Source organism: Ranitomeya imitator, chromosome 5 (assembly GCF_032444005.1).
Source record: "Ranitomeya imitator isolate aRanImi1 chromosome 5, aRanImi1.pri, whole genome shotgun sequence".
Lineage (NCBI taxonomy): Eukaryota > Metazoa > Chordata > Amphibia > Anura > Dendrobatidae > Ranitomeya > Ranitomeya imitator.
This window is the reverse complement of record NC_091286.1, coordinates 23,854,524-23,877,565: the sequence shown is the minus strand read 5'-3', so window position 1 is coordinate 23,877,565 and position 23,042 is coordinate 23,854,524. Positions and strand designations below refer to the sequence as shown.

The 23,042-nt window shown below is 42.1% G+C and overlaps 1 protein-coding gene across 1 annotated transcript in view; it reads right to left on the bottom strand.

Annotated features, from left to right (window-relative positions):
* Positions 1-7,919: 7,919 nt before the first annotated feature.
* Positions 7,920-23,042, bottom strand: part of CNIH3 (cornichon family AMPA receptor auxiliary protein 3) — a 78,614-nt gene continuing 63,491 nt past the window's right edge. Inside the window, exons 4-6 of the mRNA XM_069768424.1 lie at positions 13,042-13,154; positions 12,571-12,714; positions 7,920-8,555 (exon numbers count right to left, since the gene is read on the bottom strand). Of these exons, the coding sequence (XP_069624525.1) occupies positions 8,528-8,555; positions 12,571-12,714; positions 13,042-13,154 (285 nt within the window). The 3' untranslated portion in view covers positions 7,920-8,527. The remainder of the gene's footprint in view (positions 8,556-12,570; positions 12,715-13,041; positions 13,155-23,042) is intronic.

Here is a 23,042-nt window from a genome sequence, read left to right as displayed (position 1 = left end):
TGCCATCTCCATACAGCTGGAGCCAGCTCCATACATGCGCGAGTGCCATCTCCATACAGCCGGAGCTAGCTCCATACATGCAGGAGTGCCATCTCCATACAGCTGGAGCTAGCTCCATACATGCGGGAGTGCCATCTCCATACAGCTGGAGCTAGCTCCATACATGCGGGAGTGCCATCTCCATACAGCTGGAGCTAGCTCTATACATACAGGAGTACCATCTCCATACAGCTGGAGCTAGCTCTATACATGCAGGAGTGCCAGGAGTATTCTCCTGGATCGGTCACAGTATTCTCGGTGGTCAGTTACAGTACCTCCAGGGTCAGTTACAGAATTCTCCCGGGTCAGTCACAGTATCCTCCATGGTCAGTTACAGTACCTCCATGGTCAGTTACAGAATTTTCCATGGTCAGTTATAGTACCTTCAGGGTCAGCTACAGCATTCTCCAGAGTCAGTTACAGTACCTCCATTGTTAGTTACAGTACCTCCATTGTTAGTTACAGAATTCTCCAGGGTCAGTTACAGTATTCTTTAGGGTCAGTTACGGTATACTTTCAGGGTATGAGCAGTGATGTCAGGAAGATTAAAGCAGTACACACCTGTTTTCTGTTTGGAATGACGGCCAGTCTTTTGTTATTTGTGCATATAAAGCCTCAGACTGAGCTCTCCACCCATCAGCCTCTGGTGGTTTTATTCTAACCCTATAAATGCAATCTTCAGCCTAGGAGAGGATCCCCATTAATCAGGTTCCCAACAAAGAGAATCGCCTTAACGTGGCTGCGGGGTAAACATGAATTCGCCAATTTATGTGCTAAGTAGTCTCAATTTTTCCTATTTTCTAGAGCAGTATTACAATTCCAGCTTCATATAAATCATTTTTTCATGCTATAGGTTACAGAGTGCAACTTTATTTTTTGTTATTTTTTACTTCGTTATATCCTTGCTGCAATGTTTTGGATCCTCTGTTGCATTAGTTAAAACAATAGGGCTGCCTCTTTAATTAGGCAAATAAAAGAAATATATAATAAAAAATACAATAAAAAAATTTATGAAAAATAGTGCGACACATTCACTTTTAAGCAGATGAATCATTAATACCAACATTTGACATTTTATTACAATCCCCTCCAAGAAACCCTTTTTTTTTTTTTTAAATAAAAAGCAACTTTATTTAAACAAACGCTCTCCACCCACATCCCTTCATGCATATAAAGATGGAGCGCCCAGCATAAAATCTTCAAGTAAAAACTTATAGACACATCCAGGTTAGAACGCGCCACATAACACTGAATGTTTGACATCACAGCCCTTGATACGTGCTCCATGGACATAAAAAGTATTGGGCAGAGCAAATGAAATGACAGTTCTACTGATCGTACCTACAAAAAAACAATCTTCAAGGGGACATATTTGATATATTGTCCCAGAATATCCAATATGAAAAATGATGCAACATTGAAAATTGTCTTGATAACCAATATCCTAACATCTGACTCCAGCACCTGACTACAGGCGGTTTATTTGTAGTCTGTTACCATGGAGATGCATAACAATGAGCAAATCTGCCAAAATGTTAATTTGCAAGATGCTTAAAAATATTTAAAATATTATACTTACCTCGCTACTCAACTGCTTTGCCTCCATGGCTCCCGACCAGGTGCCCAGCTGGCTCCCGACCAGGTGCCCAACTGGCTTCAACCCTCCCTGCGGCTCCAATCTTCTTCTCTTTGGTCTTCACTATCTAGTAATGACTAGGCTTTACGTAACATCATGACTTTGCAGGATGACATACGCCACGATATCGCACGGGGCAGAGTCAGCACCGGAGGGGCTTAAGAGCAAAAATTAGAAGAAAAGAAGACCAGAGCTGTAGGGAGAAGCCAACAGAGAACCGCCTGCTAAGTTACGTTGGAAGGACAGCCGAGGGGCTAGGTGTTATAATATCTTCTCAATTCTTTAAACCCAACCTGGCCACCAATTTTTTGGGTATTCGAGCAAATCGATTTAAAAAAAATAAATAATAATAATTGGAATATGATTCATTTCAAAATGGTTTGTTGATCTATAGTTGGTGCAGAAGCTGTAGACACAAACCCATAGTAGATGTGCAAACAAGACTATTTTGCAGAATTTCCTTCTAAGTTGATTTTGAAGCTTGAGGTTAGAGCGGTCCAGAACTCCTGGTGCTTCAGGTTCCAGTTCTGGAGACCCTCAAGGGGTTGAGGATTTCTCATGTACAGAAAATTTGTGCGTTTCCATCTCATGGGCATGCACCTTCAGCCATATTTGTCTTGATTTTGGGAGGACTTTCCTATGAATGTAACCATAAAATCCACGTCCAAAAGGTTTGAGGGTGTTCCTAGAACCTGTCACTCGATTCACGCTATCCAAGTCATTGGCAGCATAAGTCAGAACCTTTCGGCACAAATTGCAGCCTGATAAGTAGGGAGAGACCTGTCAACTATCAACTAAAACGGAGAAGGGAGAAGCTGGACTAGTCATGGTCTCCACCTGGATCTTTAAACTATACTTTTTCTGAAACTCTCCATTTGCATTTTTGTAATCATGCAACAATTAAAGACAGCAGTCTGAAATGCATTTGCTATATATCCCTATAGATGGGTTGTGATTTTTAATACCTAATAAAATGTGGTTGTTACTGAAGATCCTGAAAATGGAATCCTTTTCTCTTCCTACATTGTTTCACCACCGGTCTTAGCGCTTCGGATCTTGGATGGGAAAGCTGACTATTTTGCTTTTTTGTCTCTCCGTCTGTCTTTGTTTGGGCAGCATGAATGATGTTACAGGTTTCCTTTAATCTGGATCTGCTAATGTTGGTAAGTATGACTACTTTTACGCACTGGTCCCGGATCTGTGTTTTGATCCACTCACCCCGGTCTGCTAAACTCTGTGTTACTCCACATCTGGCTTTGCAGATGCTCCAGCATGCTCCCATGTGATCATATGCCTGGGCCTATATAAGACTATATCAGTGCAACTAAGACTCTGAGTTTGCCAGTACACCTTCACCTGGTCTGCTGGCTGTCTGCAGTTTACAGGACCTGCCTGCCTGCGGTTTCCAGCATCACAGCTGCCCGTTCATGGTCTTCATGACGTCTCCTGCCTGCTTGCAGTTTTTAGAATCCCAACGGCCTGTCTGTGGCCTCTTGGATGTCCCCTGCCTGCCTATGGTTTCCAGCAGGCCAACTGCCTATCCGTGGTCTCCTGGATGTCTCATGCCTGCCTATGATTTGCAGCATCCCAGCTGCCCATCCACAGTCTCCTTGATGTCTCCTGCCTGCCTGGGGTTTCTAGCATCCCAACGTGTATGTGGTCTCCTGAGCATCTGCTGCCTGTCTATGGTTTGCAGTATCCCAGCTGCAAGTCCACAGTCTTCTTGACGTCTCCTGCCTGCCTGGGGTTTCTAGCATCCCAACGACGTGTCTGTGGTCTCCTGAACATCTCCTGCCTGCCTATGGTTTTCAGCAACCCAGCTGCCTGTCCGTGGTCTGTTAGAAGTCTCCTGCTTGCTTGCCTTCTCCCTCATTCCAGTTGCCTTTCCGCTGTCCATAAGACTTTTCCTGCCTGCCTCCAGTTTCCAGCATCGCAGCTGCCTGTCCATGTTCTCCTGGACATCTCATGCCTACAGTTTCCAGCATCCCAGCTGCCTCTCCGTGGTCTCCCAGATGTCTCCGGTCGGCCTGCGGCTTCCATTATCTCTGCTATTTGTTTCCCACGTTGAGCACTGGCCTGCAGCACCAACATCCGTGGCTTGTCAACCCACCCGGATCTTGGGCTTAGAGGATCCACCTCACCTAGTGATCCTGACACCTACATTTTCAGCCTTAAAGCCAAAGCAAAAACAAACCTCTCTACACATGGGGCATGGCTACCAAGAGCTAGGGCATGGCTTACATTTTGCAGAAATTGAACATGATAGTGACAGGTTATCAGCCTCAAAATATCACGATGTTGTCCAGTTTCTGAAAAGAAAAATCAAGAAATTACAAGCTTCAAATATTATGAGCTAGATCCTACAGAGAACAGTGGAATATAACATCCCAAAAATCAGAAACTGTGAACTTAATTATAAAAATACAAATTTTGATTGAACAAACATAGACAAAACAAGTAAAAAATTCAGTGTTTGGAAAGAAAGAAAGAATGGTGATGACACAATGACAAAAGCGACGCACCTAAAAACCACATGTTGCCAAAGATGGCATCGCACCAGGGCGGCACAATCAGAGGTGTGGGTACTGATAATAATACAGAGGCACTATAAACTAAATCAGGGAGACACAGGTGTGATTACCCGAATGAACTGTGCATGCAAAACTGGCCTAAGCTCAATAGGGAGTAGGGTACCTGCGATACCCAGAGTAAAAGGACAAAATTACATGTGCCTAATCATAAATCAGTCTAAATAAAGTGCCACATGCCTACAGAAAGTGCCATATATAGTGCTTACCCATGTGGGACATGGAGAAGATGCGTACGCTGTCAAGAACCCCAACGCACGTTTCGCGCTGATGGCTTCTTCGGGGGCCTTGTGTGTGTTGTTGTGCATTGGTGGGCCATACTGTAAATACTCCATACACGCTTGATAAAAATGACCAACCGCTCTGTGGAGCGCATGGGCGGCGGGTCCCGAGCCACACGGACATCACTTCCGACTGTCCTAGATTTGGAGCAGGTCAAGGAAAAGTTTCCTGTGACGTCAGATGACCTGCACCAAGCCGATTGGACACCTTCAGAGATGCAGGTGTGCTCAGGACCCACAGCACATGCGCACTCCGCGGCAGCCATCTTGGATAATAGAACAAGTGTGGGCAAAAACGCAAATGCTAAGTGAGGCTGCCAACCTAAATTACAATGTGCAAAGCAGTGAAATAGTGATATATACATTAGCATACAAAGCATTAAAATCAAGCCAGATTAAAAAACATCAGTTAATAATAGATCATCCTATATCCAGTCTGCTCACCGCAGATTCCCATGTATGCGATCAAGAACAATGGTGTTTCAGGGGGATCCAGGCACACTCCTCAATGTACAAAGCAGACTATTGATGAGGATCCAACTGCACATACTGAATTTAAATGACAAATTAAAAATGAATTAATATAAAATGAACATGAAAACAGCAACAGACTAAAAACAAGAGAGACAGAGAAGGACATAATGCACGAGAAAATGTATAACAATCGCGACAGTGCGGTGCCTATAACCCCAAATTACATCCCAGTTGTTATAAAAAGGGCACAAATGAAAGTTGCTCGTTTAGCCCATGGGGTGACATAGTTCCAAGGGAGACTATCCAGCGACATTCCAGCTGCGCCAAGATTTTCTTAAAATTACCGACTCTGGTGCCACAATGCACCCTGTCGATGCCCCTGATCTTGAGAGCATCTGGGTCGCAATTGTGGCACTTGTGATTATTTTTATCTATGTATATTTTATCTCTTATATACTGTATTTTCTGGCGTATAAGACTACTTTTTATCCCCTGAAAATCTTCTCAAAAGTCGGATATCGTCTTATACGCCAGGTGTCGTCTTATAGGGCAGGTGCGGAGTAATCTGCGGTCGCCGCATATTGTGGGGGGAGCGACCCCAATGACGAGGTGGCGCCTCACCGGGAAGGTGTAAGTGAAGCAGAGGCAGAGAAGGAGATAATAGGATACAAGGGCGAGCCAGATGAGTGAAAGAGGAGTGTTTTTCTAGGCTCAGCACCGCGCTCTCTCTTATTTGCATACCCCTGGCATCCCAGACGCTGACAGTTTGCTTCACTTACACCTTCCTGGTGAGGCGCTCCCTCACCTCGTCATCGGGACCACTCCCCCCACTATATACGTCGACCGCAAATTGCTTCGCACCCACCCTATAAGACGACACCCAGCATATAAGACAACCCCCGACTTTTGAGAATATTTTATATTTTAACTGGAAAAGCTGGGGGTCGTCTTATACGCCTAGTCGTCTTATACGGTAGATTTCATTGTATAAATCTTTTTAATCTGTATAATCATTGGCAATATTTCTGCTTCATTGTATATGTATATTGTTCAAATGGATTACCGTGTTATGGAACTTTTTATATCTGTTTATCTTACGCCCACTCTTCAAATTAGTTATGTTAATCATTTACCCCACCGGTGTGTTTTCCGGTTTAGGGCTATTTAAGTGGGACACATGGGTCTATTGGAATGTCATGATTAAGGGAGCTTAGTCTCCAGAAACGCGTTGAGATTCTTACCCATATGGTTCGTGCTGAAGTCTGTATCCTCTATGCTTAAAGTTTGTGAATAAAGAAAACTCTTTTTTACGGATTCAGTGAAGCTAGACATTCTCTTCTTTTTTTATTATTATCAGTACCCACACCTCTGATTGTGCCGCCCTGGTGCGATGCCATCTTTGGCAACATGTGGTTTTTAGGTGCGTCGCTTTTATCATTGTGTCATCACCATTCTTTCTTTCCAAACACTGAATTTTTTACTTGTTTTGTCTATGTTTGTTCAATCAAAATTTGTATTTTTATAATTAAGTTCACAGTTTCTGAATTTATGGGACGTTATACTCCACTGTTCTCTGTAGGGTCTATTTATAATGGGAGTTGTCCTGTGCTTATTTTGTCCTCCAGCACTTTTTCCGTAATGATTGTATGTGTTCTGGAGATGTCGGTTTGTGTTAAACTAAATATTATGAGTTGAAAGAAAACAGTCCATGACTATTTTTGTTTTTTCCGTATTACCTTTTTTTTCCCCATAATTGTACTGTTTCCGTGTTATTCCTCTTGGAAATGTATTATATATTAATATACAGCACTAACGAGTCAGTGTCAGGGCACAGTCAGACGGCCGTATAAATGCACGGGCCGGCCTGTGGCTCTTCCGACCCGAGCGTGATATCTTCATGTATTCCTATGCAGCTGCCACGCTCGAGTTGGGAATCCGCGGCCAGTCCGAGCACTGCGGTGCGATCTTGGTCCGATTTATACGTCCGTCTTACTGCACCTTCAGAGTCTGCAGTCAATGTTACCAAGGGAAATGGCAACACTCTGTTATCAATTTATTCATACTTTTCCAGGAAGAACAACAGAGGAACGGCACAATGTAGAGATGTGAAGAAAATGTGCTCCAAAGCGCAAATATTTACCAAAATGGAGCATATGATCCCTGCACCGTTAGTAGGTAAGCTTCGCTGTCCTTAACGATGTCGCCTGCCAAATATTAAACACCACGGTGGGTAACGATTGTCCACTGCAGTCAAGGAAGGTGTCATATGGTATAGACGAGAAAAAGTGGAAAATGAGTAAAAGAATATATTGCATTCATACCCCTATAAATGGGATGTCCACATCTGGGGCCATTTTATTTTTACTTAAATGTATGTACTTGGGGCTAAAAATAATTTTGGCAATTTGATTACAAATCTTGCAGCATTTTGCTTTTCTAGGCTCTTCAATTTGTTGAACAATGAATTTTAATGTGTTCTGTGGTCTTAAATCAGCTCAGAAGAGCTAAAAAAAAAGACATAAATAAGTTAGAAATTTTCCCACTGGACTGTTCTGACAGATTCTCAAATAACTTATATGGCATCCGTCAAATGACAGTGCAAAATTTTAAGTTGTAGAATGTTAATGTTGCAATTCTATTTAGGATAAAGAGGAAGAAGAAGAAAAAACCCCTTTAAGAAGATGTGTAATTTTATCATGGTCTGTGCACATTTTCAACCTCTGGGTGTACACAAGTCTATCTCAGTTTACTGACGGCTTGCAAAGATCTTGAAAATGGCATAGAACTGAAACACAGGATATATTAGAATGTCACAGGATTCCGTACACTGCGATTACATTCCATTTCCATAAATCCGGACCCCTATGTACAAATAAATTTCCACCAAACACAAATTTTCAGCCCATAATAAATTATAATGCCATATCAAACAGGTTGAAGAACGCATGAGGATGAAAAATGCCAAAAAAATCATCCGAAGGAGCGGCAGAACCGGAACTTTTTAGAAGAAAGGACTTGTCCATTAGGAATCTCCGCGTAATTACTGAAATTGAAATACGGAGCGGGACGATGAGAATAAATAAATCCCTCGTTAGTGTAGTCCCCGATGTCGACTATATGACCACAACATCAACATAAAAAAATATAAAGTATATTATTGCAATAGAGAAGAGACTCCAACGATGGCTGCCGTCTTGTAGACCACATCTCTGAGGAATCTATCATAGAATGGTAGAGTTGGAAAGGACCTCCTGGGTCATCTGGTCCAAAACCTGCTTTCCTGTTGTCCAAGAACTTGATCCCAAAGTTTATAATCCCGTAATGAATGTCTGGTACTAATCGATGATCCTCAGGGTCTTTACTGCCGGTGTGGTCAGATCTCTGGCCGGTAACTAAACATATAGACATGACTCTCCCAAGATGTCCTGGGCCACCATAACTGATCCGCCAGAGTCCTGCGATAATCTCTAAATCAGGCGTGTCCTTAATATTTTCTAAATCTTCCTCTTTTAGGAACTCATTAAAGTGTATATCATACTGGAGAAACAGAGAAGATGTGGTTAATTAGGTCACAGGAAGGGATCCATCCAATGATATAACAGTAGTAATGTATTATACATGAACAAACTGATTTTTTAGTTGAGTTTTTGGAGCAGAAACTGAACAAAAACTCTTGGTTTTTGAAGACCTTTGAGGAGGATTTGATGAGTTTTTGCTCAGTTTCTGTTCCAAAAACTCCTATAAAAACTTAGTGTGCACAGACCCTATGGGTAAATCCACATGTATTAGATTTCCCATGGAGAGTTTTCACATCAAATCAGAAAAATCTGCACTGAATTGTGTGGATTTTGGTGCAGATTTGCCTTTCACTATGATAAAACAATGCAGATTTTCTTATAACTATCACTTTGAAGATAAAAAAAACAAACAAACAAAAAAGTAATTTGTAAAGTATACAGCCTTATTTAAATTCTGCATCAGTAGTTTGTCAGTATTTCTCCCTGTAGATTTCAATTTTGGTTATGGTTTACAAATAAGGATGCAAAATAATGACTAAATATTCACATGTAAATAAGGCCTTGAAGTTGGGTTTCTTGGTTTTAACCCTTCAATTACATTTATAACTTAAGACCTCTGGTTACACAAATGATAAAATGTTCAAAGAAAATCAACAGGGGTTTCAAAGTTTGTGCTAGACAAAGAACAATGGAGACCAGATGAAGTATTAGGAGAAGGTTAAGTCTACGATCGTTGTGTTTAAATTTCTGCACACATCACAAGAAGAATTAACTTTCTGTACTTATCATGAGTAAATTTAACTTTCTGCACTCAACAGGAGTAGACTTAACTTTCTGCACTCAACGGGAGTAGACTTAACTTTCTGCACTCAACAAGAGTAGACTTAACTTTCTTCACACAAGAGGATAGTTAACTTTCTGCACCTATAAATATACTTAGATTTCTGCGCACAACATGAGTAGATTTAACTTTCTGCATCCATAAGTAGACCTTACTTTCTAGACCCAAATTAGACTTTCATTTCTACATACTACAAGAATAGATTTAACTATCTGCCCCCATAAATAGACTTAACTTTTTGTACAAAAGAGTAGGGTTAAAATTCTGCACACAAGGGAAGCCTTATTTTTCTGCATAATTAAACCTTTTTAAGTCTTCTTATGGATGCAGAAAGTTAAGTCTACTCTTGTTGAGTGCAGAGAGTTAAGTCTACCCTTGTTATGTGCAGAAAGTTAAGTGTAATTATGGGTGCAGAAAGTTAAGTCTATTCTTGTGTGGAGAAGGTTAAATTTCGCCTTCTTATGTGCAGAAATTTAAGTCTAATTATCTATGCAGAAAATTAAGTCTACTCTTATGTGCAACTCAAAGAGTTATTGTGTCATCCGCAGCACACTGATCTAGAGACTCTTGCATCTTGTATTGTTGCTGGAACTGGCGGACATTCCTTCTTGACAGTTCTGTCTTAGTAGCTTTGTTTTTCTGCTTAATTTCTTCTTGCTACTGTGACACATTTACAATCTGTTAGTGCTTGTTCAGAAATCTACACTGTTATGACCATATTTGTGTATAGAGATAACAGTGAATTTGAATAAGCACATGGCTCAATGAATAGAAGAATTGCTCAGGAAACTGCCAATAGTAGGGGGTACAGGCTTCTGATTATGCAGTACTAATATGTTGTGAATTCTGTGACCAAGCTCCCTCCTGTGGTCGTGAGTGGTACTTCGGCTGGTTCTGTCTATGAGCTTCCTTTGGTGGATGAGAGTGGTACTGCGGCTTCTGAGTTTCCTTCCTCAGGTGATGAGGTTAAGTCGTTAGGTGCTGCTCTATTTAACTCCACCTGGTGCTTTGATCCTGGCCTCCAGTCAATGTTCTAGTATTGGTCTTACTTCCTCCTGGATCGTTCCTGTGGCCTGGCTATCCTGCATAAGCTAAGTTTTGCTTGTGTTATTTTTGTTTGCTATTTTTTCTGTCCAGCTTGCTATATTGGTTTTTCTTGCTTGCTGGAAGCTCTGAGACGCAGAGGGAGCACCTCCATACCGTTAGTCGGTGCGGAGGGTCTTTTTGCCCCTCTGCGTGGTTGTTTGTAGGGTTTTGTGTTGACCGCAAAGCTATCTTTCCTATCCTCGGTCTATTCAGTAAGTCGGGCCTCACTTTGCTAAATCTATTTCATCTCTGTGTTTGTGTTTTCATCTTGCTCACAGTCATTATATGTGGGGGGCTGCCTTTTCCTTTGGGGAATTTCTCTGAGGCAAGGTAGGCTTATTTTTCTTTCTTCAGGGCTAGTTAGTTTCTCAGGCTGTGCCGAGTTGCATAGGGAGCGTTAGGCGCAATCCACGGCTACCTCTAGTGTGGTGTGATAGGATTAGGGATTGCGGTCAGCAGAGTTCCCACGTCTCAGAGCTCGTCCTTTGTTTTTGGTAATTGTCAGGTCACTTAGTGTGCTCTGAACTTCTATGTCCATTGTGGTTCTGAATTACCTGTTCATAACACTAATAGCAGAAGCTCCTTCAGGATCTCAGAAGAAGGGGGATATGAGTAGCTGTCTCACTGCTTTATAGGAATCAATGGGCTGGAGACAGCCAACTTGTATCTCAAGAGTTAACTCCTCAGCCTACAATGTAGCTACTGTGAACACTCATCCAGGCTGTAGTGGTCGATCTTGGTAACAAGCTGTTCATTAAGTAAGATAAAAGCTCTCATATCAGGAGAACCGCAGCAGATGCAAAAAGTAAGTCAATTTCAAACTTGCTTATTTTAACTCCGTCTAACTATACTATTTCATATCATAAAAATACCCATTAAGTCTATTCTTGTTGTGTGCAAAGTTAAGTCTACTAGATGTGCAGCAAGTTAAGTCTACTCTTGTGTGTAGAAAAATAAGTCTACTCATGTGCGAAGAAAGTTAAGGAAATCACAAATCAATAGTACAAATGAAAATAAGCAACTTTGTAAGATTTCTTATCAAAGGTGTTTGCTTCTTTCTCTTACTGAATTAATCTTTCACTCTCAATTCATGGGTAAATTCTTGAAAACATGTATTCTGGGAAGACAATTTTTTCTATTAATGAGATAAGAGATGACAGATGGAGAGGGTTGTACAAAATTCTATGGCGAGGGCTCCGTCAGAAGCTGAGAGGAAGGGAGAAGAGAACAGTTATCTCATTACTGTATATAAATGAATGGGCTGGACTTGAGGGAGCCGTCTTGTATCTTAGCAGTTAAGGCTACGTTCAGATTAGCGTTGCGCGCCGCTGCGTCGGCGACGCAATGCACGACGCACAAAAAAACACGTGCAAACGCACGCAAAAACGCTGCGTTTTGCGACGCGTGCGTATTTTTTTTGACGAAATCGGACGCAAGAAAAATGCAACTTGTTGCATTTTCTTGCGTCCGACGCTAGCGTCAAAAACGACGCACGTGTCAGAAAACGCAACAAGAAAAACGCATGCGTCCCCCATGTAAAACATAGGGGCGCATGACGCGTGCGTCGCCGCTGCGTTTCCCGACGCAGCGTCGGGAAACGCTAATCTGAACGTAGCCTTACTCCTCTATTTGGAATGTAGCTACGGCACACACCCGGCCAGGCTATAGTGGTTGATCTTGACGGCAACATGCCAAGCTGTACCCTATGTAAGATAAAAGCTCTCATATCAGGAGAATCTAAGCTTAAAGAAAAAGCAAATCAATTGCAAACTTGCTCATTTTCATGATGTCTAAATAACTATACCAGTAGATACATTTTGCCATTACTGAGATAAGAAATAGCAGTTGGTGCTTTTAAACTTCTACGGAGAGAGGAGGAGAAGAGAGGAGTTAGAGGCAGACACAGACATTCCGCTGCATGTTCTACATAGTACGTTATGAGCAACAACTGTCATATATTCTCTGGTATAATGTGGACTCACTTCATGACGTAAATTTCGTCCGATTTGTGTAAATTCTAGAAAAAAAATATGAGAGCTGCAGCCCTATTGCTAATATCAATTGGCAGTTATGATTATTTATTTATTTCAAAGAAATTAGCATTTACCAGTATAAATAATAGAAGAAGGAGAGGAGATAGAATGCTAGTTTACACCATGCTTCTTTCTGGCAATAACTCAAGGTGCTGGCATTCATTACTACCGGTGGGTCATACGCCAATTCTGAGCTGTCTGCCGGGCAGTGGAAATACCTGGTGACAGATAACGATGACAGGTAAACAATGTTGCATAGACTGCAGTTATAATCAGTACAATTAGGACAGCAACGACTGGTTGTTTTTATTCCGCTAGTGAGTATCATCTTCATGCCACTCCTCATGGGCGGTCCTATCCTGTGGGCCAATCAGATGTCTGATGCTGCTGCCTCTTCTTACCTCTCCCTGTATACAGGAGGGAAAGACACTGCAGCTTCATCTCCCTCCTCCCCCTTGTTTTCTATTTATTGTGTTACTGACCAGGAGGTGACTATAGAGACTTCTGAACATGCAGAGAGAGTAAGGTCACATAAGAGTAATTACCTCCAGATATGGTAGAAGAGCAACGGGGTGTTCAGCCCAAGTGTTAACCATTCTTCAGCACATAGAAACATTATGCAGAACAGACTGTGAATGGAATATTCCGGGAGTACCAGCTAGAAGAAATTACAGAAAATTAAAAAGGTATTCCGACAATTGTTATTTCCATTGAAGAATAACCAATATCCATCTGATGGGTAAAGGGTCTTACTTCTCAGACCACGTATACCAAGTAGAGCCCAGTGCAAACTTCCACCAAATTTAGTAGAGGTCGTGTCTATGCCTCGTTCTATTATAGACTTGTATGGTCACCTATCCTCCTTGTGGCCAATTTTGAAGGTGGGGTACAAATTGTGGCTTATTTTGAAATTGGGGTATTGCTTTGCAGATAGTCGTCAAAGTTCTGTGCTCCCATCAAACAGACAAAAATGTGATAACCTTGGGACATGCCAAAAAAAATCCATCATCAATACTCCTATAGCTCGTTGGAGCTCCAATGTCCCATCTTCCCGGAGAAACATTAGAGGGGGTCCGTGCTTAGGACAATCCCTACTTGTTGGACCTCATTTAGTGGGCTTGTCATGTTCATGTTCTTTCCACTTTTTTTCCATGGATAGAACATGTATCCATTATTGTCTAGGGGCCTGTTCACTTGTCCTTTTCTATCTGCGCAAAAAAACGGGTTCACGGATCAAAAATGCCCAATCAAGTAAATGGGTCCATGACAAAATTGGATAACGCCATCCGTATCTTCCTAGTTCTGGATTTTTTTTTTACTGTTGAATGGATAGGAGAAGTTTGGAAACGTTTTTTTAATGAGATGCAATCTACAGTACATCAGTTCTTGGAGTAAAATAATCCCCGAAAAGTTGTAAAAATTGTGCAAAATTTTTGCTTTTTACGCAGCCCTCACCAAAAGCTAAGAAAATAGGTTTGGTTTGGCTTATCAGGATGCTGCAAAAATAATATGCAGTAATATGTCAGTGCCATACAGCAAGTGCCGCCATACAGTACTCATAAATACCAACATCATACTAATGGAGTGTGGACTGAGAAGGAGAACGGGAGACCTGATAGCACCTCAATGGGATACCAGATTTTTACTGGTATTACGTCATTGGATAGAGGTACTATATATAAAAATAATATGGTGTAATATGTCAGTGCCATACAGCAAGTGCCGCCATACAGTACTCATAGATACCAACATCATACTAATGGCGTGTAGACTGAGAAGGAGAACGGGAGACCTGATAGCACCTCAATGGGATACCAGATTTTTACTGGTATTACGTCATTGGATAGAGGTACTTAGGTTTTCTATTGTAGACATCTCCCAGGGCATGGTGGGAGTTGTAGTCCCTTGAGAGCCACAGGGTTGGAAACCATTTATATACATAAGAGGGTAATTGATGCAAGCAGTATCACTAGTCCTTGGATATGAGACCTAGAAATCTCGCTGCAGGACACACTGGATATAAAATATTTAACATTTGTTCGGGCATTTAATACGAGGCTTTAATGATCAGATAAATGCACAATAAAAGCCAACAGAGCGCGACCTTTCCTTACTCCGTTTTCTAGTTGTTTAAGCAATTAGTAGTGTAAATCGTGACCTTTAAGAACTCACAGTATGACGACTCCCGCACCCGGAGGGAAGCTTGGAACGAGGCCCAATGCACTGGGAACATGGCTAGGTATGAAAGTTACATAATTAAGTAATATACACAGTATGGGAAAGGGATGAAAGGGAAGAAAGTGACCCGAGAACAAGACGATGTGTCTATTAAAGGGGAAAAAAAGACCCTCAGAACGGGTGCAACACGGGGGGCAGGATAAGCAGACATCTCGATATCATCACAGTGACACCTCTGTAGGAAAACATCAAGCCAAAAATCAGGATTGCACCATTGCCGGGAAGAGATGAGACCAAATCAGCTCCTCCTCCCTCTCTGCGTGGAGACCTCTGTACAAAGAACATTAAGACTCTTTGTTACGTCATTCAGACTTCTAAGAAGTTTTTATTAATACAAATCTAAGACTATTGGCTCCCGATGGGGAAGCGGAGAGAACCCCCTACCTCTATTAAACTTTTTAGATGATCTGTCTGTGGGGCTAAACATTCGGGATCTGAGTTATCTCCAACCCCGGCCATTGCAGACAGATATAGGTGACATACTACAGATGCAGGGGCGTAACGATTGCGGTCGTAGAGGGTGCAACCATGACCGGGCAGGAGCAGGAAGGAGGCCCGCTGACGCACATTCGGTTGAAATGTTTTGTGGAGCAGAGATTTGCAGGCTCCCTGCACTGCAATACAAGCCACCAGCCAATCAGAGGTCTACAGGTGACAGGGGCGTGTTGGTCACGGACAGCGCATGACGTCACTGCCATGAGCTGCTTGTAGATGGCACACTAAAGTCTGCTACCGACTTCTGCACCGGCTATGGAGGAGGACGCTGCACGTCGTGGGAGAGGAAGGTAAGAAGATTTTTTTTTCTAATAGCGGCAGAACAGGGAACATTTCATGAGGAAGGGGCCAAGGATGGGGGACATTATACCAGGAAGGGGCACAGGATGGGGGACATTATACCGGAAAGGGGCCAGGATGGGGACATTATAATAGGAAGGGGCACAGGATGAGGAAATTATACCAGGAAGGGGCACAGGATGGGGGACATTATACCAGTAAGAGGCACAGGATGGGGGACATTATACTAGTAAGGGGCCCAGGATGGGGGACATTACACTAGAAAGGGGCCCAGGATGGGGGATATCATACCAGGAAGGGGCCCAGGATGGTGGACACTATTATTGGAAGGGGACAGGATGGGGGACATTATAATTGGAATGGGCCAGAATGGGGAACAGTATACCAGGAAGGGACCCGGGATGGGGGACATTATACCAGTAAGAGGCACAGGATGGGGGACATTATACTAGGAAGGTGCCCAGGATGGGGGACATTATACTAGAAAGGAGTCCAGTATTGGGGATATTATACCAGGAAGGGGCCCAGGATGGTGGACACTATTATTGGAAGGGGACAGGATAGGGGACATTATAATTGGAATGGGCCAGAATGGGGAACAGTATACCAGGAAGGGACCCGGGATGGGGGACTTTATTATTGAAATGAGCTAGGTTGTGGACATTATTACTGGAAGGGGTCAATGTAGAGGACATCATTACTAGAAGGGGCCAAGATAGAGGACATCATTACTGGATGGGGGACATTTCTCCAGGAAGAGACCCATGATGGGGCACATTATTACAGAAAGGGGACATTACTACAGGAAGGAACCAGGACGGGGACATTATTACAGGAAGGAGACAGGACGGGTGGATATTATTACTTGGGAGGCAAATACGCATATTTTTATAGAACGCTACATGGGCCCACATATCTGACCAACATGCTGGTGGGGGGCCAAGGTCCAAATTTTGCACTGGGGCCCATCAGAATCTAGTTACACCTCGGTACAGATGGCACAACTGGTGTAGAAAGCGGTTACTCCATCTTTGGTGTGCAATAACCACCAAAGCTCACTGGAAATAGCACATATTAACCCTTAATCATTTCTAGACCACCAGAAAGGCTGTTATTAACCCCTAAACCCCTTTATATAAAAATGAACTATGGAGTACAGTATAATCCATCCATGTCTGTTCTTGGAAGACCCCTCTTTCCCCCAATCTCAAAGGCTTAGGTGTAATCTACACCTATGGTAGGTATCTGTAAATCCCGTATTATCATATCCATACCCTGGTAGGGAACAGGCTAATATCACTGCAAACTGTAAATCTCAACACCACGCACCCCACCACCTACAATCTAACAAGGATTACCTACCTGGCACCAACCTGCTCAGCCTACAGAGTCATGAAATATTTATGGGGTTTGTCAAAAGTTGTGACACATCTTGGGGGCAGCCAGCGATGGAGGATTTACATCACAAGAGCTTCACAAAAATAAGTCCATGAATAAAACATGTACCTCCGGCTAGGCAGAATTAATTACTGTCTGCACTTTAAATAGAATATTAACAATGTGCGTGATGCCCTTATGGGCGGTAAAGTGCAATCAATGGCGGCTTCAAAGGGACTTCAAATTTATATCACTTACAACCTGTGTGTTTTATGGAGAGAACTAAGAGAGACATTCGCTCCAACACAGAGGGCGCAAATAAACGTGTGGCTTCTGTGATGAGGGTGAATATTCCAGATAATATGGCTGATGGTAAAAAAAGAAGAGGAAGATGATGACCAACTACAAGATGGAAGGTGTCAATCAAAGGAAATCTTGAACATGTTATTGAGAGGATCAAGGACCCAAAGAAACCATGGAACGTTCTGGAGAAACTGTAAATGGTTGAGATAAATAGTGTTATATAGTGCCCAGATAAATGGTGTCATGTAGTGCCCAGATATATAGTGTCACTAGCTGAAGAGCCCAGCGTTGCCCGGGCATAGTAACTAACTGTGGTTAGTTATAACAAATTATAATGATTTTATATATATATATATATATATATATATATATAAAGCTGAGTGTATAGCCCCACTCACGCTGCATACCCACAATCACTCTAATATCCCACATCATCCCGTCAGCCAGAGCCACCGGACTACTACCCCTAATATCCCACATCATCCTGTCAGTCAGAGCCACCGGACTACTACCCCTAATACCCCACATCATCCTGTCAGCCAGAGCCACCGGACTACTACCCCTAATATCCCACATCATCCCGTCAGCCAGAGCCACCGGACTACTACCCCTAATACCCCACATCATCCCGTCAGCCAGAGCCACCAGACTACTACCCCTAATACCCCACATCATCCTGTCAGCCAGAGCCACCGGACTACTACCCCTAATATCCCACATCATCCCGTCAGTCAGAGCCACCGGACTACTACCCCTAATACCCCACATCATCCCGTCAGCCAGAGCCACCGGACTACTACCCCTAATACCCCACATCATCCCGTCAGCCAGAACCACCGGACTACTACCCCTAATACCCCACATCATCCCGTCAGCCAGAGCCACCGGACTACTACCTGTAATATCCCACATCACCCTGTCAGTCAGAGCCACCAGACTACTACCCCTAATATCCCACATCATCCTGTCAGCCAGAGCCACCGGACTACTACCCCTAATACCCCACATCATCCTGTCAGCCAGAGCCACCGGACTACTACCCCTAATATCCCACATCATCCCGTCAGTCAGAGCCACCGGACTACTACCCCTAATACCCCACATCATCCCGTCAGCCAGAGCCACCGGACTACTACCCCTAATACCCCACATCATCCTGTCAGCCAGAGCCACCAGACTACTACCCCTAATACCCCACATCATCCTGTCAGCCAGAGCCACCGGACTACTACCCCTAATATCCCACATCACCCGTCAGTCAGAGCCACCGGACTACTACCCCTAATATCCCACATCACCCCATCAGTCAGAGCCACCGGATTACTACCCCTAATATCCCACATCACCCCGTCAGTCAGAGCCACCGGACTACTACCCCTAATATCCCACATCACCCCGTCAGTCAGAGCCACCGGACTACTACCCCTAATATCCCACATCACCCCGTCAGTCAGAGCCACCGGACTACTACCCCTAATATCCCACATCATCCCGTCAGTCAGAGCCACCGGACTACTACCCCTAATATCCCACATCATCCTGTCAGAACCACCGGACTACTACCCCTAATATCCCACATCATCCCGTCAGTCAGAGCCACCGGACTACTACCCCTAATATCCCACATCATCCTGTCAGAACCACCGGACTACTACCTCTAATATCCCACATAACCCCGTCAGTCAGAACCACCGGACTACTACCCCTAATACCCCACATCCTCCCATCGGAGACAACATTGTCAGGTTGTCGCTGTTACACTGATTAAAATGATATCTGGGTTAGAGAAATCCGTCTTGAAGTTTGAAGTTAATGAGATGCTTCATGCCGGACAAAGAGAAGCTCCTGATTCTGGGCCCCTGCAGTCTGTGGCAGAGGTGGTCGGTGTCGGCACGGTAATATATTGTGTTATTTCCAGCTTTACAGAAGGACGATAACACCATAGAAACGATAAGAATAATAGGCCTCAGTTACCACAACTGTCTACAAGGAAAACTGTTGCTCATAGCAACCAATCACAGCTCAGCTTTCATCTTCATCACAGCTCTGGTGAAATGAAAGATGCTCAGTGATTGGATGAGGAGTGGGCGGGGCTATGTGGAGTGGGCGTGGCTGACACATGCACACACTCACATACATACACTCAGCTTTGTATATAGTGTCATTTAGCATCCACATAACATGAGCCGGGCAGGCCAAGATTAATAATTTTAACCAAATACCAGATAAATAATCATAAAGAATCACAATAAATGGTGTAATACAGTGCCAAGATAAATGGTGTCATACAGATATATAGTGTGACATAGTACCAAGATATATCCTGCCAAATAAATAGTGTCAAATAGTGCAAATATAAAAAGTGTCATATAGTGCAAAGATAAATGGTGGCATACAGATATATAGTGTGACATAGTACCAAGCTATACAGTGCCAAGATAAATAGTGTCCTACAGTGCAAAAATAAATCGTGTGATAATAGTGCCAACATAATTAGTGTCACGCAGTGCCAAGAGAAATAGTGTTACATAGTGACAAGATAAATAGTGTCATACAGTGCCAAGATAAATGGTGTTATACAGTGTCAAGAGAAACAGTGTTATATAGTGACAAGATAAATAGTGTCATTCAGTGCCAAGATAAATAGTGTCATACAATGCCAAGATAAATAGTGTTATATAGTGCCAAGATAAAAAGTGTCATACAGTGGCAAGATAAATAATGTTATATAGTGCCAAGATAAAAAGTGTCATACAGTGGCAAGCTAAATGGTGTCATATAGTACCAATATAAATAGTGCCAAGCTAAATGATGTCATACAGTGCCAAGATAAATAGTGTCATGCAGTGCCAAGATGAATAGTGTCATACAGTGTCAAAATAAATAGTGTCATACAGTGCAAACATAAATGGTCTCATAAAGTGCCCATATATATGGTGCCAATCTAAATGGTGTCATACATTGCCAAGATAAATATGGTTATATAGTGAAAAGGTATATGATGTCATACAGTGCCAAGATAGATCGTGTCATAGAGTGCCTAGATAAATGGTGTCATGCAATGCCCAGATAGTGTCATAGAGCGCCAAAATAAATAGTGGCATATAGTGCCAAGCTAAATGGTATCATACGGCACCAAGATATAGTGTCATATAGTGCCAAGATGAACAGTGTCATACAGTGTCAAGATAAATAGCGTCATATGGTGCCAACATAAATGGTCTCATAAAGTGCCAAGATAAATAGTGCCAATCTAAATGGTGACACACATTGTCAATATAATTATGGTCATATATTGAAAAGGTGTATGATGTCATACAGTGCCAAGATAGCTAGTGTCATGAAGTGCCTAGATAAATGGTGTCATGCAGTGCCAAAATAGTGCCATAGAGTGCCAAGATAAATAGTGTCATATATTGCCAAGCTAAATGGTATCATATAGTGCCAAGATATAGTGTCATAGTGCCAACATAAATGGTCTCAAAGTGCCAAGATAAATCGTGACAATCTAAATGGTGTCATACATATGATCATATAGTGAAAAGGTGCATGATGTCACACAGTGCCAAGATAAATAGTGTCATATAGTGCCAAGCTAAATGGTGTCATACAGTGCCAAGATGAATAGTTTCATGCAGTGGCAAGATAAATAGTATAACATAGTGCTAAGATAAATGGTATCATACAGTGTCAAGAGAAACAGTGTTATATAGTGACAAGATAAATAGTGTCATACAGTGCCAAGATAAATGGTGTCATACAGTATCAAGAGAAATAGTGTTATATAGTGACAAGATAAATAGTGTCATATAGTGCCAAGCTAATGGTGTCACACAGTGCCAAGATGAATAGTTTCATGCAGTTGCAAGATAAATAGTGTCACATAGTGCTAAGATGAATAGGGTCATACAGTGGTAAGATAAATAGTGTCACATAGTGCTAAGATGAATATGGTCATACAGTGGTAAGATAAATAGTGTCATATAGTGCTAAGATCAATAGGGTCATACAGTGGTAAGATAAATAGTGTCACATAGTGCTAAGATGAATAGGGTCATACAGTGGTAAGATAAATAGTGTCACATAGTGCTAAGATGAATATGGTCATGCAGTGGTAAGATAAATAGTGTAACATAGTGCTAAGATGAATAGGGTCATACAGTGGTAAGATAAATAGTGTCATATAGTGCTAAGATGAATAGGGTCATACAGTGGTAAGATAAATAGTGTCACATAGTGCTAAGATGAATAGGGTCATACAGTGGTAAGATAAATAGTGTCACATAGTGCTAAGATGAATAGGGTCATACAGTGGTAAGATAAATAGTGTCATATAGTGCTAAGATGAATATGGTCATGCAGTGGTAAGATAAATAGTGTCACATAGTGCTAAGATGAATAGGGTCATTCAGTGGTAAGATAAATAGTGTCACATAGTGCTAAGATGAATATGGTCATGCAGTGGTAAGATAAATAGTGTAACATAGTGCTAAGATGAATAGGGTCATACAGTGGTAAGATAAATAGTGTCATATAGTGCTAAGATGAATAGGGTCATACAGTGGTAAGATAAATAGTGTCACATAGTGCTAAGATGAATAGGGTCATACAGTGGTAAGATAAATAGTGTCACATAGTGCTAAGATGAATAGGGTCATACAGTGGTAAGATAAATAGTGTCATATAGTGCTAAGATGAATATGGTCATGCAGTGGTAAGATAAATAGTGTCACATAGTGCTAAGATGAATAGGGTCATACAGTGGTAAGATAAATAGTGTCATATAGTGCTAAGATGAATAGGGTCATACAGTGGTAACATAAATAGTGTCACATAGTGCTAAGATGAATAGGGTCATACAGTGGTAAGATAAATAGTGTCACATAGTGCTAAGATGAATAGGGTCATAAAGTGGTAAGATAAATAGTGTCATATAGTGCTAAGATGAATAGGGTCATACAGTGGTAAGATAAATAGTGTCACACAGTGCTAAAATGAATAGGGTCATACAGTGGTAAGATAAATAGTGTCATATAGTGCTAAGATGAATATGGTCATGCAGTGGTAAGATAAATAGTGTCACATAGTGCTAAGATGAATAGGGTCATACAGTGGTAAGATAAATAGTGTCATATAGTGCTAAGATGAATATGGTCATGCAGTGGTAAGATAAATAGTGTCACATAGTGCTAAGATGAATAGGGTCATACAGTGGTAAGATAAATAGTGTCATATAGTGCTAAAATGAATAGGGTCATACAGTGGTAAGATAAATAGTGTCATATAGTGCTAAGATGAATATGGTCATGCAGTGGTAAGATAAATAGTGTCATATAGTGCTAAGATGAATATGGTCATGCAGTGGTAAGATAAATAGTGTCACATAGTGCTAAGATGAATAGGGTCATACAGTGGTAAGATAAATAGTGTCATATAGTGCTAAAATGAATAGGGTCATACAGTGGTAAGATAAATAGTGTCATATAGTGCTAAGATGAATATGGTCATGCAGTGGTAAGATAAATGGTGTCACATAGTGCTAAAATGAATAGGGTCATACAGTGGTAAGATAAATAGATTCATATTGTACCTAGTAGAAATGGTGGCTTAAAAAAATCTGTTGGCCAAAACAAAAGCTGCTGGCTGTGTATGTGATCTGGCGTTCATTGGGAACTGTAAATGTGCGGTTGGTGAGGACGAGGTGCAGAAGTGGAGATTTTCCAAGAGTGGGCGGTGGGACTGTGGAAGGTTTGAGGGCTGAAGGCAGAGCTGACAATGTTGCCCTTACGGGGCCCTGAGATTCCTGGTGGCCGCCCTGCACAGAGAGGCCACA